The sequence below is a fragment of the Diplotaxodon limnothrissa genome, linkage group LG10 (assembly GCF_057381915.1).
Source record: "Diplotaxodon limnothrissa isolate DT_005_m linkage group LG10, D_limnothrissa_male_GT1.1, whole genome shotgun sequence".
Taxonomy (NCBI): Eukaryota; Metazoa; Chordata; class Actinopteri; order Cichliformes; family Cichlidae; genus Diplotaxodon; species Diplotaxodon limnothrissa.
In genome coordinates, this window is record NC_140605.1 from 27253789 (window position 1) to 27270977 (window position 17189).

The 17189-nt window shown below is 37.7% G+C and overlaps 1 protein-coding gene across 2 annotated transcripts; it reads left to right on the plus strand.

The window, feature by feature from the left end:
- pou2f3 (POU class 2 homeobox 3) lies at nt 1-16813 on the plus strand. 2 transcript variants are annotated; one of them, XM_085364033.1, is made up of 12 exons: nt 1-49; nt 5402-5430; nt 6942-7043; nt 8164-8269; nt 8861-8949; nt 11304-11510; nt 12814-12955; nt 13956-14089; nt 14765-14929; nt 15209-15251; nt 15358-15472; nt 16771-16813. In XM_085364033.1, the coding sequence occupies exons 1-12, from the start codon at nt 1-3 to the stop codon at nt 16811-16813; spliced, it is 1224 nt and encodes a 407-aa protein (XP_085220159.1). The 2 variants fall into 2 exon arrangements, with proteins under 2 accessions (XP_085220159.1, XP_085220160.1); XM_085364034.1 differs by having other exon boundaries at nt 11334-11510.
- The last annotated feature ends 376 nt before the right edge of the window (nt 16814-17189 follow it).

Below are 17189 nucleotides of genomic sequence, written 5' to 3' on the forward strand. Positions count from 1 at the left end.
ATGAGCGCAGACACGGCAGAGCACACGGAGGCTCCAGGTGAACAGACGGGTAAGGATATTTTACCTTCTTCATGGTGCACGGATGGAGTTTGGAGTCTAGAAAGCTGTAGTTTTGGCCACTGCAGCTATCTTTGGGGAAAGATAGTGGAAAAGTTACAGGTTTATTTAATCTAATGTTAACATGGCACCAACAGCTTATTAAAATCTCTTTAAATGAAAATATTCTGAAATTTTAGGTACTTTTTATAAAAAGGTGAGGATCTTTAATCTGGCCTTTTAATGTGTGACTTTAAGGTCACACATTAAAAGGCCAGATTGAAAACATAGATGGGTCTATGTTTCATCGTATTCAATAATATGCGGTGCAGAAATGTTTTCTGCTTTTAAAACAAAAAAAAATGTCATTCATGCCTCATGCATGTAAAACATTATAAAAGCAACATGCACCTGTCTGGAAAAGGTGTATTTGTGTGGGGAAAATGTGACAGTTGGTTTCGCTTGAGGATGCCCAGAGGCTGAGGATGCCAAGCAGCCACGAAACAAAACCAGGAACCAGCAGCAGCAGAAAATGTGGAACTTTTACTCAGACAATAGCTGTGCGAGAGAAGTGAACAGCTCAGTTTCGTGGAAGTGACAAATGTCTGTACTTTTGCCAACATATGGTCAGGTGCACAGCTGCGTTTGTTTTCCCCACAGAAGATATTTTGATGCAGCTAATCATTTCATTAGTCATGTGATGATCTATTTTAAATGGATGAGTCACCAAATTAGTGACTACACATTGGTGTATCTGCAGATATTTCTATTTGTCTGGATGTTTCGAGTGGATTTTAGCCTCCACTCAAGCGCTCAGAAACTGAGTGTTTTAAGAGGTGCTTCTTCCCAACAAACACAAAAATGGGGACATTTTCTCTGGAAATAAATTGCTGTTGACGGTTTTGACATTGTTTTCAGTGTTGTGGGCAAACAGAAGCCCCATTGAGGTGGAGTGCAGATAGCAATCTCAGAGACAAACCTAAACAAATCAAAAGTATCTGCACGCTAACAGAGATACAACTAGATTTTCTTTTTTTTCCTATGTGAACTTCATAGTCAGGAGAATCAGGATGGGACAAAGTTGCCCTTTCTTAAAGGGCAGAATCCACCACAGACATGTTTGGACTATTGGATGGAAATGCTCTATTTACATTAGGCGCGGGAACACAAGTTTGAGTACAGCTTTCAAGAGGCATCATATACAGCACCTTCTTGCATGCTATGAATTTTCACACAGCTGGACTTCAAACAGACTTCCTACTTGAGAGATGAGATGTTAAAGACTGTTTAAAGCATGATATGGGAATGTGTGCTCTTGTATACAGCTTCGCCTGGCAATGTCTAGAAAAGTTCATCTGTATGTGAAAACTGCTCGCTTTGAGATAAACTAGAAAGCAAAAAAGGCAGAATATGAAGTGTTCTTATCTCAGGAGGATCTGCACCTGCACCTGCTCACTTACTGCAAACCTGTTGCTAAGAAATAATGTTTACCTTCACGCTGGATGCATTCCTTATGTTCAGAGGCGACTTTTATTTTCAGTGCAGGCCTGTGACAGCGAATGCTGTTGCCTGTATCAGATCCAGGTGTGATTAGACAATAGAAGATTGCGGTGAAAGGACAATAACCTCCTCTTTCATGTTTGTACTATTAAACAGGAAATAAAACATTGGTGTTTTTTCCCCCACTTTTCCAATTTAATTAAGCCCATGCTCACTTCATTTAAACTGGGTGCCTCACAGCACGTGTGATTAATAAAACATTTCCTTGTTCTTGTCAGAAGAAATCAGCTGCTTTTAAACAAAATTTCTGGAACACCAAAACTTGATATTCAGTATAAATTTGCAATATTGTCATGTTGCATTCACTAGCTTTGTTTGTACTAACATCTGGAAACACTATGAGCTACTTGCAGGACAAAAATCCGTTTACAAGTTAAGGTCTTCTCTGGAGACTTGCAGGATCAGAGAGAGGAATCAGTGGGAGGATGCAGTTTTACAACCACACTCCTCACTGACACAGTTCCAGTAAGGAGTGAACATTATTGCCATTTTCCTTTGTTTATCTTTCTTTAAAACAAAGTCTTCCAGATGTCTGAAATGCTGCTCGTTTTTAACCTTAAATGTCACCCAGTTTCACTGAAAAGCAGCAAGCAAATATAGTTTTCCTGCAAATATCTGATAAAGTATTGACTTTAACAATTTTTTCAGCATCTTTAACTTTAAAAGGACAACTACTGTACATAATCTATATCTTGCAATAACATTCTAGACTATGAAACACAGTGTGCCAGGCATTTTTTTAATGCTAATTTATTGTTAGTTAAAAAATTCTGTACATAGCAGCAACATTTAACACTTGTGTTTTAGCCAGTTTCATTTAAACTGCAGTTGTTCTATGCAGAGAAACAGGCTCATGGGAAACACAGGACTCAGACTTGTTGAAGGACTATTTGGTAACTAGATAAGATTAATAAAGAGAGGAGCCATGAAAACCATAAGAAGAGAGTTGAAGAAATTCTAAGGAAAATGAAAACAGAAAAGCAAAAACGCTACAAGAGCCAGCTTTTACACGGAGTTTACATGGAGCTTGGGTGAGGAGCAAAGGGGCAGGGCAAGGTGAAAAACACTGAAGCTTGACGAATATTTGACCAGGTGTGCCAGGAGGGGGAATTGTGTTTACAAAAATGTATATAAGTCACAGGAATATAAATAATATGATCTTATGCTCTTTGGTCTATAATTGTAAAGGGTTTTTTCATGGGCATGGAGTGTGATTATTTGTTTTTAAATTTATTTAGTTTCAATTTAAAAACATTTTTTAAATTAAGTTTTTTAATTAAGTAGGTAAAGGTGTATTGCATGTGGGCCCATGTGAAGCCACACTTGTCAAAGCAGTTCTAAAAAAAAAAAAAAAGGTATATTTGGACTGCAAAAGAAAAAAAGAAAAAATAAGGCACATGTGCATCATTAAAAGGCCTTGAAGCACAAGCCACAGAAGTAATGGATGATCACAGGATCCTTTCCACTGTGAAGAAAAACTGTCAGAACTTCCATCCAGTGACACAACGAATCTAAAATGCCAGAGCATCTCTGAAACAGCACTATTGGACAGATGAAAGTACAATCAACATATATCCAAAACATTCAAAATGTGCTTTGCTAAAAAGGTAAAATAATCGTGTGGGTGTATCCAAACATATATGGACCTAACTATATCTCATTAACTATATCTCTCAAATAAGTTAACATGTTCAAAAAGGAGCAGGAAAAGGTTTATTTAATTGCTGTCCTTTCCAACTGTTTGGTAACTAATAATTATAACTTGTCTTTCCTGTTTATGCCCAATGCTATCATAACTCCTTCCCTGCAATTTGCTGACCAGAGCTCCATATTTAGGCTTTTTTGATGCCATGATTTTACAGGGCTTCATTATGGAGACAGTGCAGGTGGAGCAAATTAGTTTGCTGATAGGAAAACAGGGAAAATCAGAGTGACTGATTATTGTTAGAACACTTTGTCCATGCTTCACATGTGAACTTGTGACTATAAGCAGATTTTTAGGTCATTTGGAGAGTTAGGCAACAGCTGATGATACTCAAATATGTATGCTTTTCTTATCTGAAAGACCAAAAATCAACAATGAACACATTCATTAACTGTCAGATATTTAAAATACAACAATAGTTTGTTTCTGTCAACATATTGCCACAAATACTCACCAAAGCATCATGATTTGTGCTATTTGTGCATAAAAATAGTCCCCAAAAGGTGCACTGTGTACTTGTGTTTGAGTAACAGCGCCTGTTTTAGAATATGAAACTGTGAACATGTCACTTATTTTTAAAGCCTTCTCTTCATTTGGGCCAGAGCCAGGGTAGAGAAGTATTTTCAGATGAGCTAACACATCACTGCTTCTGGACCAGCAGATTATTCATAGTGTTAAGAATGTAAGGAGGGGGAGGTGGGAAACCTCTCTCTATATATAATATATCAAATATTTAAATGAGTAGAGTTTATTTTGTCCCATGTGCTCCCTGTGAAGTTTGTAATATCTTAGCTGGATTCTGTTCATTGTTTAAGGACTAACAGATGTAACAGATGAAACTTTTTTTCTTCTTTTAGTGTGCGTGACTTTTTGTGTCAATGCACGGTTTGCAAACATCGAGTATCTATGTGTGTGCGTAGACACAGGCTTCCTGCGCTCACAGCTGATTTGCATGTCTTGGTCATTTCCATACTGGAACCTAGGCTGTGAAGCTGGCTGTGCCATGGGGGAGGAGGTCTGGTTGGGAGTGGGTGACATAGTGATGGTGGTGAGGAGTTATGGGTGTATTTGCATTGTGTGTCTCCAGCAGCTCACTGCCTCTCTTTTCCCCAGTGCGCGCACACACGCAGTGCAGAGGGATAAATTTGACATTCAAATGATGTGAATTTATCCAGCACACCTCTGTGCTCTCCTCCCCTGTGAGATCGCTCTCTGTCCATTTAACATACGTTTAAAAGTGAGTTTTCTTGAAAAGACTTCAGACTTCTGAGCATCTGTGTGAAGAGGGGGCATCTAGATACTTAAACACCATTTAAAACATTTAAATATGGGATAAAATAATGAATATTAAGCAAAAGATTAAAAATAAAAAATCTAAATTAGTTTTCTTTCAATATCATTTAACAAGGTGCCAATTTTATTATCATTAAGTTGGTTGTTTAGTTTAGAAAACTTTAGAAATACAATAAAAACAGTTAAATGCGTACATACATGCTACCAAACTGATTCTTTCAAGTTGTATTGTCTGACTTATGATGTCTTCACACTTGCACTGAAGCCCTAAAGTTTCTTGTGAGAACATAAATGTGTGAGGTAGCGGCGTGTACTTTAAACAGTCTTTAATATTCTCACCAGCGTGAGAACATAGCAAGCAGTTGTCCTGTGAGTGTGCAGCAGGTGAGTGAGCGCCACGGTTCCTTCCTGCTGCTCTACCCAGGAACAGGTCTGAAGTGGATGTCACGTCGTGCTGTGTGTCACACGTGAGGAAGGGCAACTGCAGACAATGTCCTGACATTTTTCTTCAACATCTTAAAGTCAAGAAAGTCAAACCTCAAAAGTGATATTTTCTTCAGCAGCAAATTCTCACTTTATAAAAACCTGAAATATCTGATGTTGTTGCATCATAAAAAGCTAACCCTACAGCCTCATACCGATACATTTAACCTAACTCCAAATCTGCTTTTGCTGCATGCAGTACGACTGCCACAGAAACTCCTTTATTTAACAGCATTATTTCACTTTAATTTACAACAAAAGTTTGTCACAAATCAAAGTTTGATTAAGTCTGAATTATTCATTTTTTTCTGTTTTGACTTTCAGAGCGAAACGGAATCGACTTCAGTCGTCAGGTGAGTAGGAGCGCTCACGATATCACTCCCTGTGCTGAAATTTCCACGAACAAGCTCTCTGTTATCAGCAGCATGACTTGTATTGCTTTAAATACAGTAACGGCTTTAAACTACGATGTGTGTGTGAAGCTCACTGGTGCCTTTTAAGGACAAACATGGATCAGATTCACATTATTGACATGCACACATTTACTCAAACAACACATACATATGCTAAACAAATAACTGAAGAGCGCCTGTAACGTCTGACTGAGAGTAGCAGGGAGTGGATAACAAGCATCAAGAGGAAGCAAAGATTAAACTCAATCTCCAGGATCATGATATTGTTATTATTATTACTATACTGCTTTGGATGATTAAGTATTTTCTAATATTTTCATATTAACAGCTGCTCTCTGCAGCACCACAGTCCAGCTTGACATTGTAGGTTTTTAGCATTTTGGGACATATCTTCAGTGGTGAAAAAATAACATTTGCTGTGCTGTTATTGACTTTGTTCCCAAACTCTGTGGTTTGGGAAAAGCAACACTACTTACAGACCCAAGATACAGAGCCAAAAGTCAATAATTTCCCACATTACTGATTCCCAGACTGTTGTCGTCACTTTTTGGAACAAAAGCTGACTGACCTGAGCTTTAGGAGTAGACAGAAGAAATAAAAAATGATTGGTGATTGTTAGTTATTTGAAAATTTCCCTTTTGCTTATTCTTTTAGCAAATGTCACTCAAATGAGTAAATGGTAGATTTAGACATAGATATAGACAGTTTTGGTCTTAAACAAGTTTGCTGATGATAGGAAAACTGTATAACTTTCTGTAACCTTTGACACTCTAAATAACAAGGCTCATTTGCAAAATAAATATCCTACAGGCATGGGAACGGTGCTGAACTGACTAACTTTTTGACAGTTAACATCCTCAGGAAAATCTGCCTGCTCGCCAATGTGAATATTACTGTAATCTCTTTTGAAACAGTCTGCGGCTGTTTGGATACTTCTCCAAACGTTCTCTCTGGTAGAGGAAAACAGGTCTTTCAGTTCTCGAGCTTTCAGGAAGTGCCATCGCTCTCAGGGGTTAGTTAGTGGGGGGTGTGGGGGAGGGGATATTTGCATACTGACTTACCCAAAAGCAGGCAGAGAGAGTCTATCGTTCTTTGTATCGTGTTTAGTTACCAAACTGGTCTTGGCAAAGGTTCACAGGTTTTCTGTTTATGTGGTCTGTCTCTACACCAGTGGTTGCTAAACTTTTTCTAGCAAGGCTTCTTTTTGATTGAAATTATTCACAAACCCAACTTACGTGTTTTTGTTGGCCAGAAACAATTAAATAAAGAATTTAAATTCCGTTAAAATGAGATTAGATGTCAGATTCACTTATGTTCACTCCCATGGTTCCACATGCCTGGTGGCTCTGTGCCACAGGGGTCTCACACAGCTGTATGAGGAACGGTTTTTAATATCCTCATCAGAAGTTAATAGTTTATTGTGTTGTTTGGCTTTGTTTTCCACGTCTTAGATAAAAACAGAGGACATTCATGACTCACCTCATTCAGGCTCCACCGTAAAGACATGCCACCTGACACAGAGCTCTCCAGTGCACGGAGGTCAGCTGACTGGGGTAAGATATAGACTCAGATTTAAAAATGGGAGTGTATTTTATTTTCTTATAGGGAGTACTATAGAGTAACTCTCAGGGAATCAGTGGCATACTCTTATATTAATTTGATTGTTATTGCAGATGCATTCATTTGGAAACAGTTCTGTATTGAGAGTGCAGGAACTTTACTTACCTAGAAAACAACATGTTAACTAACATTATTTTCTGCTTTTACCTTTATTTCATATATTGGATATTTATAAACTAATGAAACCAAAGTGCTATTACAGATTAAACAACCCAACACTGATTGATTAGTACCATCTCAACCAGCTACAGAGGAGAATTGTACTTACATAGTTATGTATCCATTATGGTAACGCAATCTCTGTTTCTAAATGATGTGTAGAGTTTTACTATAAATACAAAAATCTTCAGCTTTAACAGAAACCTTAGAGCGGAGGAAAACTTTAAGAAATGCTAAAACCATTGTACTCTTAGGTGATTAACTGACAGAAAAATATGTTTTTGTCTTAATACTTCAAATTCCTACTTTTGCATGTATAATTTTAACGATTTTGTATAATTTTTTTAAAAAAAATTTAATTTGTGAACTTTTTGACCAATATTTTGCATTTTAGAAATCTGTAGTCATTATCAAAGTACTTCAGCACATTTTATTGCTTTGGTAATTAGCATTATTCTTTAAATTGTGTTTTTGCTTTTTGTAAGGTAAGTGATAAAATAAGAAATCAAATGCAGTTTTTTTACTACTTCATCTCATGTTTTATTTTAACACAATCATCAGGAAAAAGTAGCAACAAAAATCTAAATATAAAGTACAAGTAAATTAAAGTTAATTGACTTATTAATTTACTTCCATCCATCCATTCGCTTCCGCTTATCCTTTTCAGGGTCGCGGAGGGCGCTGGAGCCTATCCCAGCTGTCATAGGGCGAGAGGCAGGGTACACCCTGGACAGGTCGCCAGTCTGTCGCAGGGCTAACACATAGGGACAGACAACCATTCGCACTCACATTCACTCGCACATTCACACCTAGTGGCAATTTGGATTATCCAATTAACCTATCCCCACAAGTTGCACTTCTCACTCATTTTTCTTGTGGTGCTTTCTGCTCCAGGAGCTCACATCTCTCCACCCCATGCAGCAGCTGGTTCTGATGCCTCCTTCTCACCTGCCATCTCCCTCCCCCTTCCTGCTCTCCCAGAGTTCCTCCAGTCACCAAGGTGAGGTATCATAAAACATCCAGTCAGATCACAGCTCTAGGAATAGTTAAGACCAGTGCTTTCCTTTCAGGGGTTAAAGGCACCATTACATATTAGAACAGACATTTAATAGACAGCAATTTTGCACACCACATCTACACATCAGCTGGTTAGCTTACCACAAAACAACCTCTTAACGTGTTATAGCTTGTTTTATAGCTTGCTATCAAGCTTGTATAAAAACAGAAGCATAAAACCAAGCCTGCAGGAGAATTTCTTTCGTACCCAGGCAAAGTAAGTTAAACAAATGTCTTAAAGGAATAGTCAAACATTTAAAAAAAAATAGGCTTGTTTTTTCTTTAAAATTGTTCAACAGCAAAATACTCTTACAGCTTAAAAGATCGAAAACAGCAAAAGCATCAAGTTTGCTAGCAAACATCATGTGCATTTTAGCTGACTTGTAAGCTTATCCAAAATCTAACAGATGGCTGAAACCAAGAACAGTTTACCTACTTGGCCTTATGTGGACACCTTAGGCTATGTCAAATATTTAAATATAAACACACAGTCACAAACAGTAATATTATTATTCTGTGCTGTTTTTCTTTGCAGCCCTTCTGCAGCAGAACCTGCTATCTCTTCCTAGCCAGAGCCCAACTGGTCTTCTTCAGCATCAGCCTGGTCTGGCTCTGACTCCACAGGTAAGTCCAGAACACTTCCAAGTGTGCTGCACCAGAGGCAGACAATAAGACTACAGGTGTAAAACTGCTTTATTTCTGTGGAAGCACATTTGACAAACAAATGAATTGTGGTTAAGCTTTGGCTAATTTTAGATAACGGACAACTTTGTTGAGGTTTGGGAGACATCGAAGTCATAATACATTTAAAAAAAAATAGTTTACATCATCAAATCTGAAAAATGTTTCCACCTCACCTCCTCGGATTTAGCTGATTTTTATTGTTTAGTAACGTCGATCTGTTGATTGAAGGCATGCAAAATTTTACAATGCCTTCAAAGTTAGGTCCGAAAAATAGAATTTTCCAACAAAGTTCCAAGTCAGAATTTTCATCTGCAACTTGGAGTCCCAACTTGGAAAGTTGTAGCAGCCTCACTAATCTCACATTAATGGTCCAAGATGGTGGCGGTGAATGTAAACATAATAAAACTGCAAAACTTGTAATCTGTCCTTCCTTTGTTGTATATTTGTAACTTGCAAAAAAAAAAAACCATATAAAGAGTGCTGACCAGGATCTGCACATGAACATGGGGCAGCATTGTGTTTAAGCACCAATAAAAAAAACTACTAGTGCTACATAAATTGCTTCAGCTTACTTAGCTGAGTTTAAATATGTCAAATTAATTTATATAGCCATTTTCACAGATGAAATTCGTAAAGTGCGTCACAGTAAAACACAAGAAATAAAAGTATAACATAACTTTACTACTGGAACAACTCAGGAATTACGTCACTCCCACCTCCAACATCCGGTTTCCGAGGTATCTGGAATGTGGAAAAAATAATAAATTAAAAAATTAAAACAATGGTATTCTCCTTTAACACACGCTACCCACTCTCAAGCTATGTCTTCAAAGCTTCAAAGGAAAAAAAACATCTACTTATGACTCTTTGTTTTTTTTACTTGAGATATTTATTGAAAAGTAATCATTTCAATCTATGAAAATCTTCCATTTCCTCCTGCGTGCGCCAGCGCATCACAAACTTCTCCAGCATCTAAACATGTTTGATCCAAGCTGTCATAAAGCAAATGTGAACACCGGTGATGTTTCTCTATTTCACAACCTTAAGTTAGATTTGCATATGTTAAATTAAGGCTATATTAGACATTTACATTGATGCAGAAGGAATCACAGCTGGAAAATGAGCCTTTTATCAATATGTAGGTAAAAAGGAGACCTTTCATGTGATATGATCAATTGTTTTGACCAGCCACCTATCAAACAACATGATGACATTTTAAGGATTCATGCCATGAAGCTCCCGGCGCACAGTTTTTGTGCTGATGTTAATGCCAGAGGATGTTCGGAGCTCTGCAGTTACTGAATCAGCAGAGCGTTGGTGACCCAGTGACCCTGCTCTGTAACTTTACGTAGTCGCCACTTGACGGCTGACTTCTGAACGTTTCCACTTTGTAATAGTGCCACTTACAGTTTATCGCAGAATATCTAAGTGGGAGGAAATTTCACAAACTGACTTGTTCCACTGGTGGCATCCTCTTACAGCACCATGATCGAATTCAGTATGCTCTTTAGAACAATACATTATTTCACTATTGAGCTTATTTTGTGTTGTCTTTACCTAACCTTGTATAATCTTCAGGGATAGTGTTGCTTTTAAATTGGGAGAAAAATGAGTCAGTGAATTCACAGCAAGCCAAGTCAAATGTTCTGCATTTTGCACACTCTGTCTAAGGAATCATCCTTAATTTGACCAGTATTTCCAGTAGAGAGGAGACTCTAAATAGTCAGAAATTTGTATACGGGCTTCACATCTTAACCTAAAACAGAGCAAACTAATAATGCACTAAGATACACTGCCAAATGGAGGTTCAGAAAGCAAAAGAAGACAGTTGTTTGATTAAGTTTAGATATATAATAAGGGGGAACAGTTACTACAAAGGATAATCCTCCTTTCTGACTCTTAGAATGATCATATTTTACAAAATGAACATGTTTTATTTATCGTGGCCTGGAAGTAGTTACCAATCACAGAAAGTCATCAGGAAAGTGTTTAATGAGGGTTGCAAAGGACTGTTTTTCCACAGACTTCTCAACAGTCCAAAGTCCATTAAACTCATAGCAACTCCAGAGAAGTCGCCCCCTGCTGGCCATTAAACAGAATGTGAGTTGAAGGCACCTCAGCTGGCTTCACTGTTCAGCCCAGAAAGCGATATCTATGATCCTGCCAGGAAACTAAACAGTAAAAGCTGAAGTTGAAGCTTTTGTCCTGCATATGCATAACAGTCGTTTTTTGTCTCAGTACAGTAAAAACTTGTGTTGTTTTTTTTTTTACCTTACATCACCTGGAAACTGAAGATTTCCCTCTGTGATGTTTCTCTGATCCAGGCTATGGGTCGCTCGGGTCTGGCAGGACCTTCCATGGAGAACCACATGGACATGTCCCACCTGCAGATGCCCAAACACATGTCGGTGCCTCCACAGGAGGAACCTAACGAGCTGGAGGATCTGGAGCAGTTTGCTAAAGCATTCAAACAAAGACGGATCAAACTGGGTTTCACTCAGGTAAATCAGGCCCTATAAAAAGACCTGAAAGACTGTATTCACTCAGTGCATTGACTGTTTTCTCTTTTTATGCTGCAAAAAATATAGAGAAAGTTACACAAGACTCTGGGTGTTGCAACATGCTCATGAAAACCAGATGGTAGTTGTGAGGTTTTGGCCTGTGGTGACCACGCTTAATTTATTCAGTTATGCATCAGAGTCCAGATTTTTTTTAAGACCATGTTTACATAATCTTATAATTAGAAATTAGGAGGCTGGAGCCTATCCTAGCCCATAATCCACCAATCATTCCATGATTTAGGTTTACACTGTATCTAGCTTCACCTTTATCTTTAAGTAATTAGCCTATATCTTACAGATTTGTTACTGCTTTTGCTTGGATACTTAATAATAATAATAATAATAATAATAATAATAATAATAAAAACATATATGGTCACAGTTAAGCAGGTTAAAAAAGAGGGCAAAGAAGGCCACATGTCCACCCTCATGATTTTATAACCACAAATCATTTGGGAGGGATTCAAGTTCATGTAGATAAACGATAATCAGTTCCAGAAGAGTAAAACAAGACTCTGGCACCACTAAGTGTTTATTCAATATTGCTGGTTTGCTTCAAGGGAATTTCCATAAACCTTGCATGAGAAAATAGAGGGGCGGATGGATCGTTTCTGACAGAGTATTTACAAATTCGCCAGTACACCAGGTCTTGCATAACCCCCTGCAAGTCCTATACAGTTTTATTTATTTATTTTTTATTTAAAAGCTACAACTAATAATTCAGCCAATGCCTCTTTATAGCCTAGTGTTACCTGTTAAATCTCATTAATTGATTTTATAGCCTTATAAAAACAGTTTAAAGAACTTTAAAGAAAAAAGCTACAGATCCAAATGTAATGACCATTTTTCACAGTTTCTAAACCTAACCAAGTAGTTTTTAGTACAAAAATTTAATGACGAAGTTCATAGTGCATAAGTCCAACTAAGAAGTTGTATCTGAATAGTGATGAAACTTATTTAGCAAAGGACAGCTAGTTTGGCAAAGGGATCGTTTCTGCATTGCAGGCCTTGGTTGATCCCTAAATGTAAACAGTTGTAATTAGTAGTAACTAAAGCTATCTAGCAAGTTCCCATGAAAGTCAAAAAAGATGGAAGTTGGGGAAAAAATAAGCAAAACCAATTGTAGGTTGAAATCAAACACAAACGGTGGTCTCATGGCTTAAAAACCACGATTTGCTGATTGAATTGCTTTTGCATGAGAGATCCATCAATGTTTTGTGTTCTGTTGTGTTTGTACTCACAGGGAGATGTTGGCCTTGCAATGGGAAAACTCTACGGGAATGACTTCAGCCAGACCACAATCTCTCGATTTGAGGCCCTGAACCTGAGCTTCAAAAACATGTGCAAACTCAAACCTCTGCTGGAGAAATGGCTGAGCGATGCCGGTACGCAGCAACTCTTATTATGTTTCCTATACTACCATTAAAATTGTAACAAACTATTCTTCCTCATCACAACAAGTTCATATAGTACAGCCACTGCTGATCACAGAAAATCAGGATCTGAAAATCTGCACAGTAAAACAATGTTTAACTGTTAATTATAACTGTTAATCCACCCGTACGTGCAAGCTTTTTAATCAAGACGATATTTGTAATGCTAAAATATAATTATTGCTTTGATTCATGAATCTACTGTTTTAAAAAACAGAAAAATAGTAAATCACAATTCTATTTTTATTTTTATTAAGATGCTAAACTACACTTATTTACCTTCTTCCTTCGTGAATAGAATCATTAGTTTTAGTGGTTGAATGTTATGCTTGATTAATTCGTGACTTCTTAGTGACATCCTCAAATTTGGGTGTGAGTAACATGTAACGTGAGTTTTTTGCCTGTATAAATAGCAATATAATTTTTAGTTTTTAACACATTTTAGTTAGATTTCTAAAATGTGTGTTTTCTAAATCTAAATAAATTGAGCAGTATATTTTTGAGCAATAAATAAATTGTAAAAAATGCAGGATGCTGCATGGAGCAAATGTGGCAAATTAAACTCATGTAAGCAAATTAATGTTTTTGTTTTTTTTTAATTATCAGAAGATTCAATAAATATTCAATTTTCTGGCTATCATTTCGCAGTCCAGGCTTTACAGGGTGAAGCACTATTTTATTTTTGCTATTTATACCTGAATTGGCCCTAATAAAATATGAAACGCCTGATCAGTCATTACATGAGCTAACATGCAGACATAAGAAGTCTGGATTTAACACTAAGGAATGCAGATATGACTGATGTTGTTAATCACACCCGTGGATTTACAAAAATGTCTGTTACAACTAAACCCATCAGATATCATCTTCTCAGAAATGTTGAATATGTAAAATACTAACACTGGGACACAAAATATGTTATAAAATCTAAGAATCTCATTTTTTACATCAGAGAACTCACCTTCTGACTCGATGAGCAATTCCAGCTCTCTGCCGGCCCTGATGGAGGGCTACGGGCGCAAACGGAAAAAGAGGACGAGCATTGAAACCAACATCAAAATGACTCTGGAGAAACGTTTCCTGGATGTAAGACTCATTCATTACTTGTCTTGTTTTCATGGTGAGCATGGTGAAATCCTTTATAACTGAATAAGCGTTACACGTTAATGAATAAAACCTGGAAAAATCTGTCCTGTAGAAGGAGATATCTAAAACTTGGGTTAGTAAAACACAGTATGATGCAAACAAACAACATTGTTATAAGCTCTCCTCTGTTAGAGGACTTGTATTGTGGGAGGGAAGGTAAGAAAAGAGGTACATCGGGAATGTTAAGATGGTGGATGACTGTAGACATGAGCTGGCTGAATCCATGAACACAAAGAAATTAATAGGATAGTCCTGACAGTTGGCCTTCAGCCTCCACTCTTTGTTCCCTCTGCTGCCGTGCAGGCGTTCTAGTTTATGCAAATGTCCAACTACCATTGGCTGCAGTTTTGAGATGGGCCTCTCAGTCAAGAACATCCCCCGTGTGGACCTAACTGTCATCTGCTTTTATATTTGATTTTTATTTACAATTTAATTTTAATTTGATTGAGTTTTAGAATCTTTTTAGTGACGACCAAGTAATTTTCTTTTATCATTGCTTAATACGGTGCTCATTCAATAACCTTGGACACTCATTGTTTGTCAGGCAGATATCAACGTTATGCACCTCCTGTGCAAAATTACAAGGTCAAAATCGTGCATATTTTTGAATTTCAGAACCCTAAGCCCAACTCTGAGGAGATAACCCTGATCTCAGAGCAGCTGTCCATGGAGAAGGAGGTGGTTCGAGTTTGGTTCTGTAACCGTCGCCAGAAGGAGAAGAGGATCTACTGCCCGACATCAACTCTACCTGTCAAGTCTCACACCTACAACTCCAGGATGGTTAGCCACCTGATATATGCTTTCTTTGACTTAGGTGGCAGAGCACTCTTATGTCTGCAGAGAGGAAATGTTTAATTATCTTCAATTATAAAAGTCCAAGTATAGTGTGTAAGTTGTTAGCCACGCAAAGTAAACAGGTCTTAAGTTGGACTTTTCTTTGAGCCAAGCACTTTAAACGCCTCCCAAGAGGATTGGTAGATATATTAGAGGGTTACCTATAACCTGCTCTTTGTAATGCCAGTATGTTTAACCATCCTAACATCCATTTTATTGTTTCAGGCCTCTGCATCCAGGTCCTACAGCCCTCTGGCTTCAGGTGGAGGCAAGTCCCATCCAGCTTCAATAATGTGCCTTTCACTGTCATGTGTATACAGTAATCATCTGTATATGCGTACATGTTAAATAATATTTTAACCTTGTTTTTACAGTTTCTTCAAGTTCATCCCCAAATAGTATGAGCCGTGAGGCATCTCCCAACGGTCTGTCTGCAGCCTCCACCTCTCTAACCTCTCCAGTCAGTGCAGCTTCCTACAGCACGTCAGGGTAAGAAAGAGTCACACAGACATCCCGTTTTTCTGTAAAAGATATTTTTTCCTTCACTCCAGCATCAATATTAGTTTTAGGATGTCAGTTCAGGACGTTGTTACCATGGAGAGAGTGTTTCACAAGCCGTTATCAATAACTGGCTGCTTCACATCTACTCCAAAAACAATGGAAACTGTTTGTTTAACTTTTCCTCAGAAACTGAAAAAATAATTAATTTGCTTAGATATCCAATCCGTTGAAATTTAAATGAGCAGTTTGTAATTTTATTGGCACAAGTTAAATGAGGAGAGTGATGCCACTTCCAATAAAAATAAAACTAAAGCCAATAAGCAGTTAGCTCAGACAAAAAGGGTATTTGAGATGGATTATGTGCAGGAGTTTAACAGATATGAAAAAGTGGCATTGTTGTTTTTGTTTAAGACTTTTCAGCACTCTTTTGCAACACACACAGACGTATTGTCAAAACTCTGATTATTACGCAAGCCTAGGAAGTATTTCCTCATAAATCGGCTGTGTGCCAGGCAGGATATGGACACACCATGAAAGATTCGGGGATGGAACATAAACTGAAGAACTGCTTTAATGCTGAAGTCTTACAAAAATAAAAAGAAACAATGGCAGAGCAGACAGCCGAGAGAGAGGACGCAACAAAGGGAAATAGGAACACTGAAGTTATAAACACACACGAGGTGACAAGGGGAGTGGATACACACATGACAGCTGAACCTAATTGAGAAAACAAGACAAGGGAAGTAAAATCTAAAACAAGACACTGAGATTCAAGGAATAAAACACAAGCCAAACTGAAGTCATGATGAAAAGCAAAACCTCAGAATATAAATGTAAAGGAACAAACCAGGAAACACTGTAATAAGTGAAATACAAAACTCAAAACAAATAACTCACAAGGAAGAGTCAGAGACCATGACAGTTTCCTTGTTTGTGTATTAATTTATTCAGTTTATTCTTCAGATGATTTGCTTGTGGAGCTTGATTTTCTGTATCTATATATCTATGTGGAAAAACACTGCGCTTGTAGGTTTTCCCCTTGACTGATGAGCTATTAAGATGAGTTCAGGTTTAAAAATAGGTCCAAAAATGAAGGACAACATATGTATATTTAGAATAGCATGGCTTTCTTTCATTAGTTCTGCTCTTTTTTACATATACAGATTTAAATGCCAATATTAAAAATAAAACTGTGGACCTTTTTTTTAAAAATTTATCAGAATTGTTTCCTGTACTTTTTAAAGACATTTGCCTAAGAGCTTGCGATCTTCCCTCTGGTCTTTCAGGTCATGGTACCGCACATGGAACCATCCCACATATCACCATTGAAAAACTGTATGACATGAAGTTTTTGAAGGTAGTTTTCTTCTAGAAGGATGCATGGAGTCGCTCATTGTCCCGTAACACACATGGTTACAGCTACAGGTGAAAGCTCACACGGACACATGAGACAAAGAAGCGGGAGCAGCACAAGCAGAGGACTGCGTGCCACCACTCTTCTGTCAACACTCACTTCATTGCTCATGCAAGTCCCAACAGCCTTCAGCTGTTTGATTTGTGTTCAAGTGACTCTTTATTCAGTTGCAAATATGAAGAACACACACACAAATCACACACACACAAATATCCTAAACAATGGAGGGAAACGTCCTGTCTGAGCCTGTAACTGCCACCACTTAAAATAATTTATATTGCGCATCAGCCT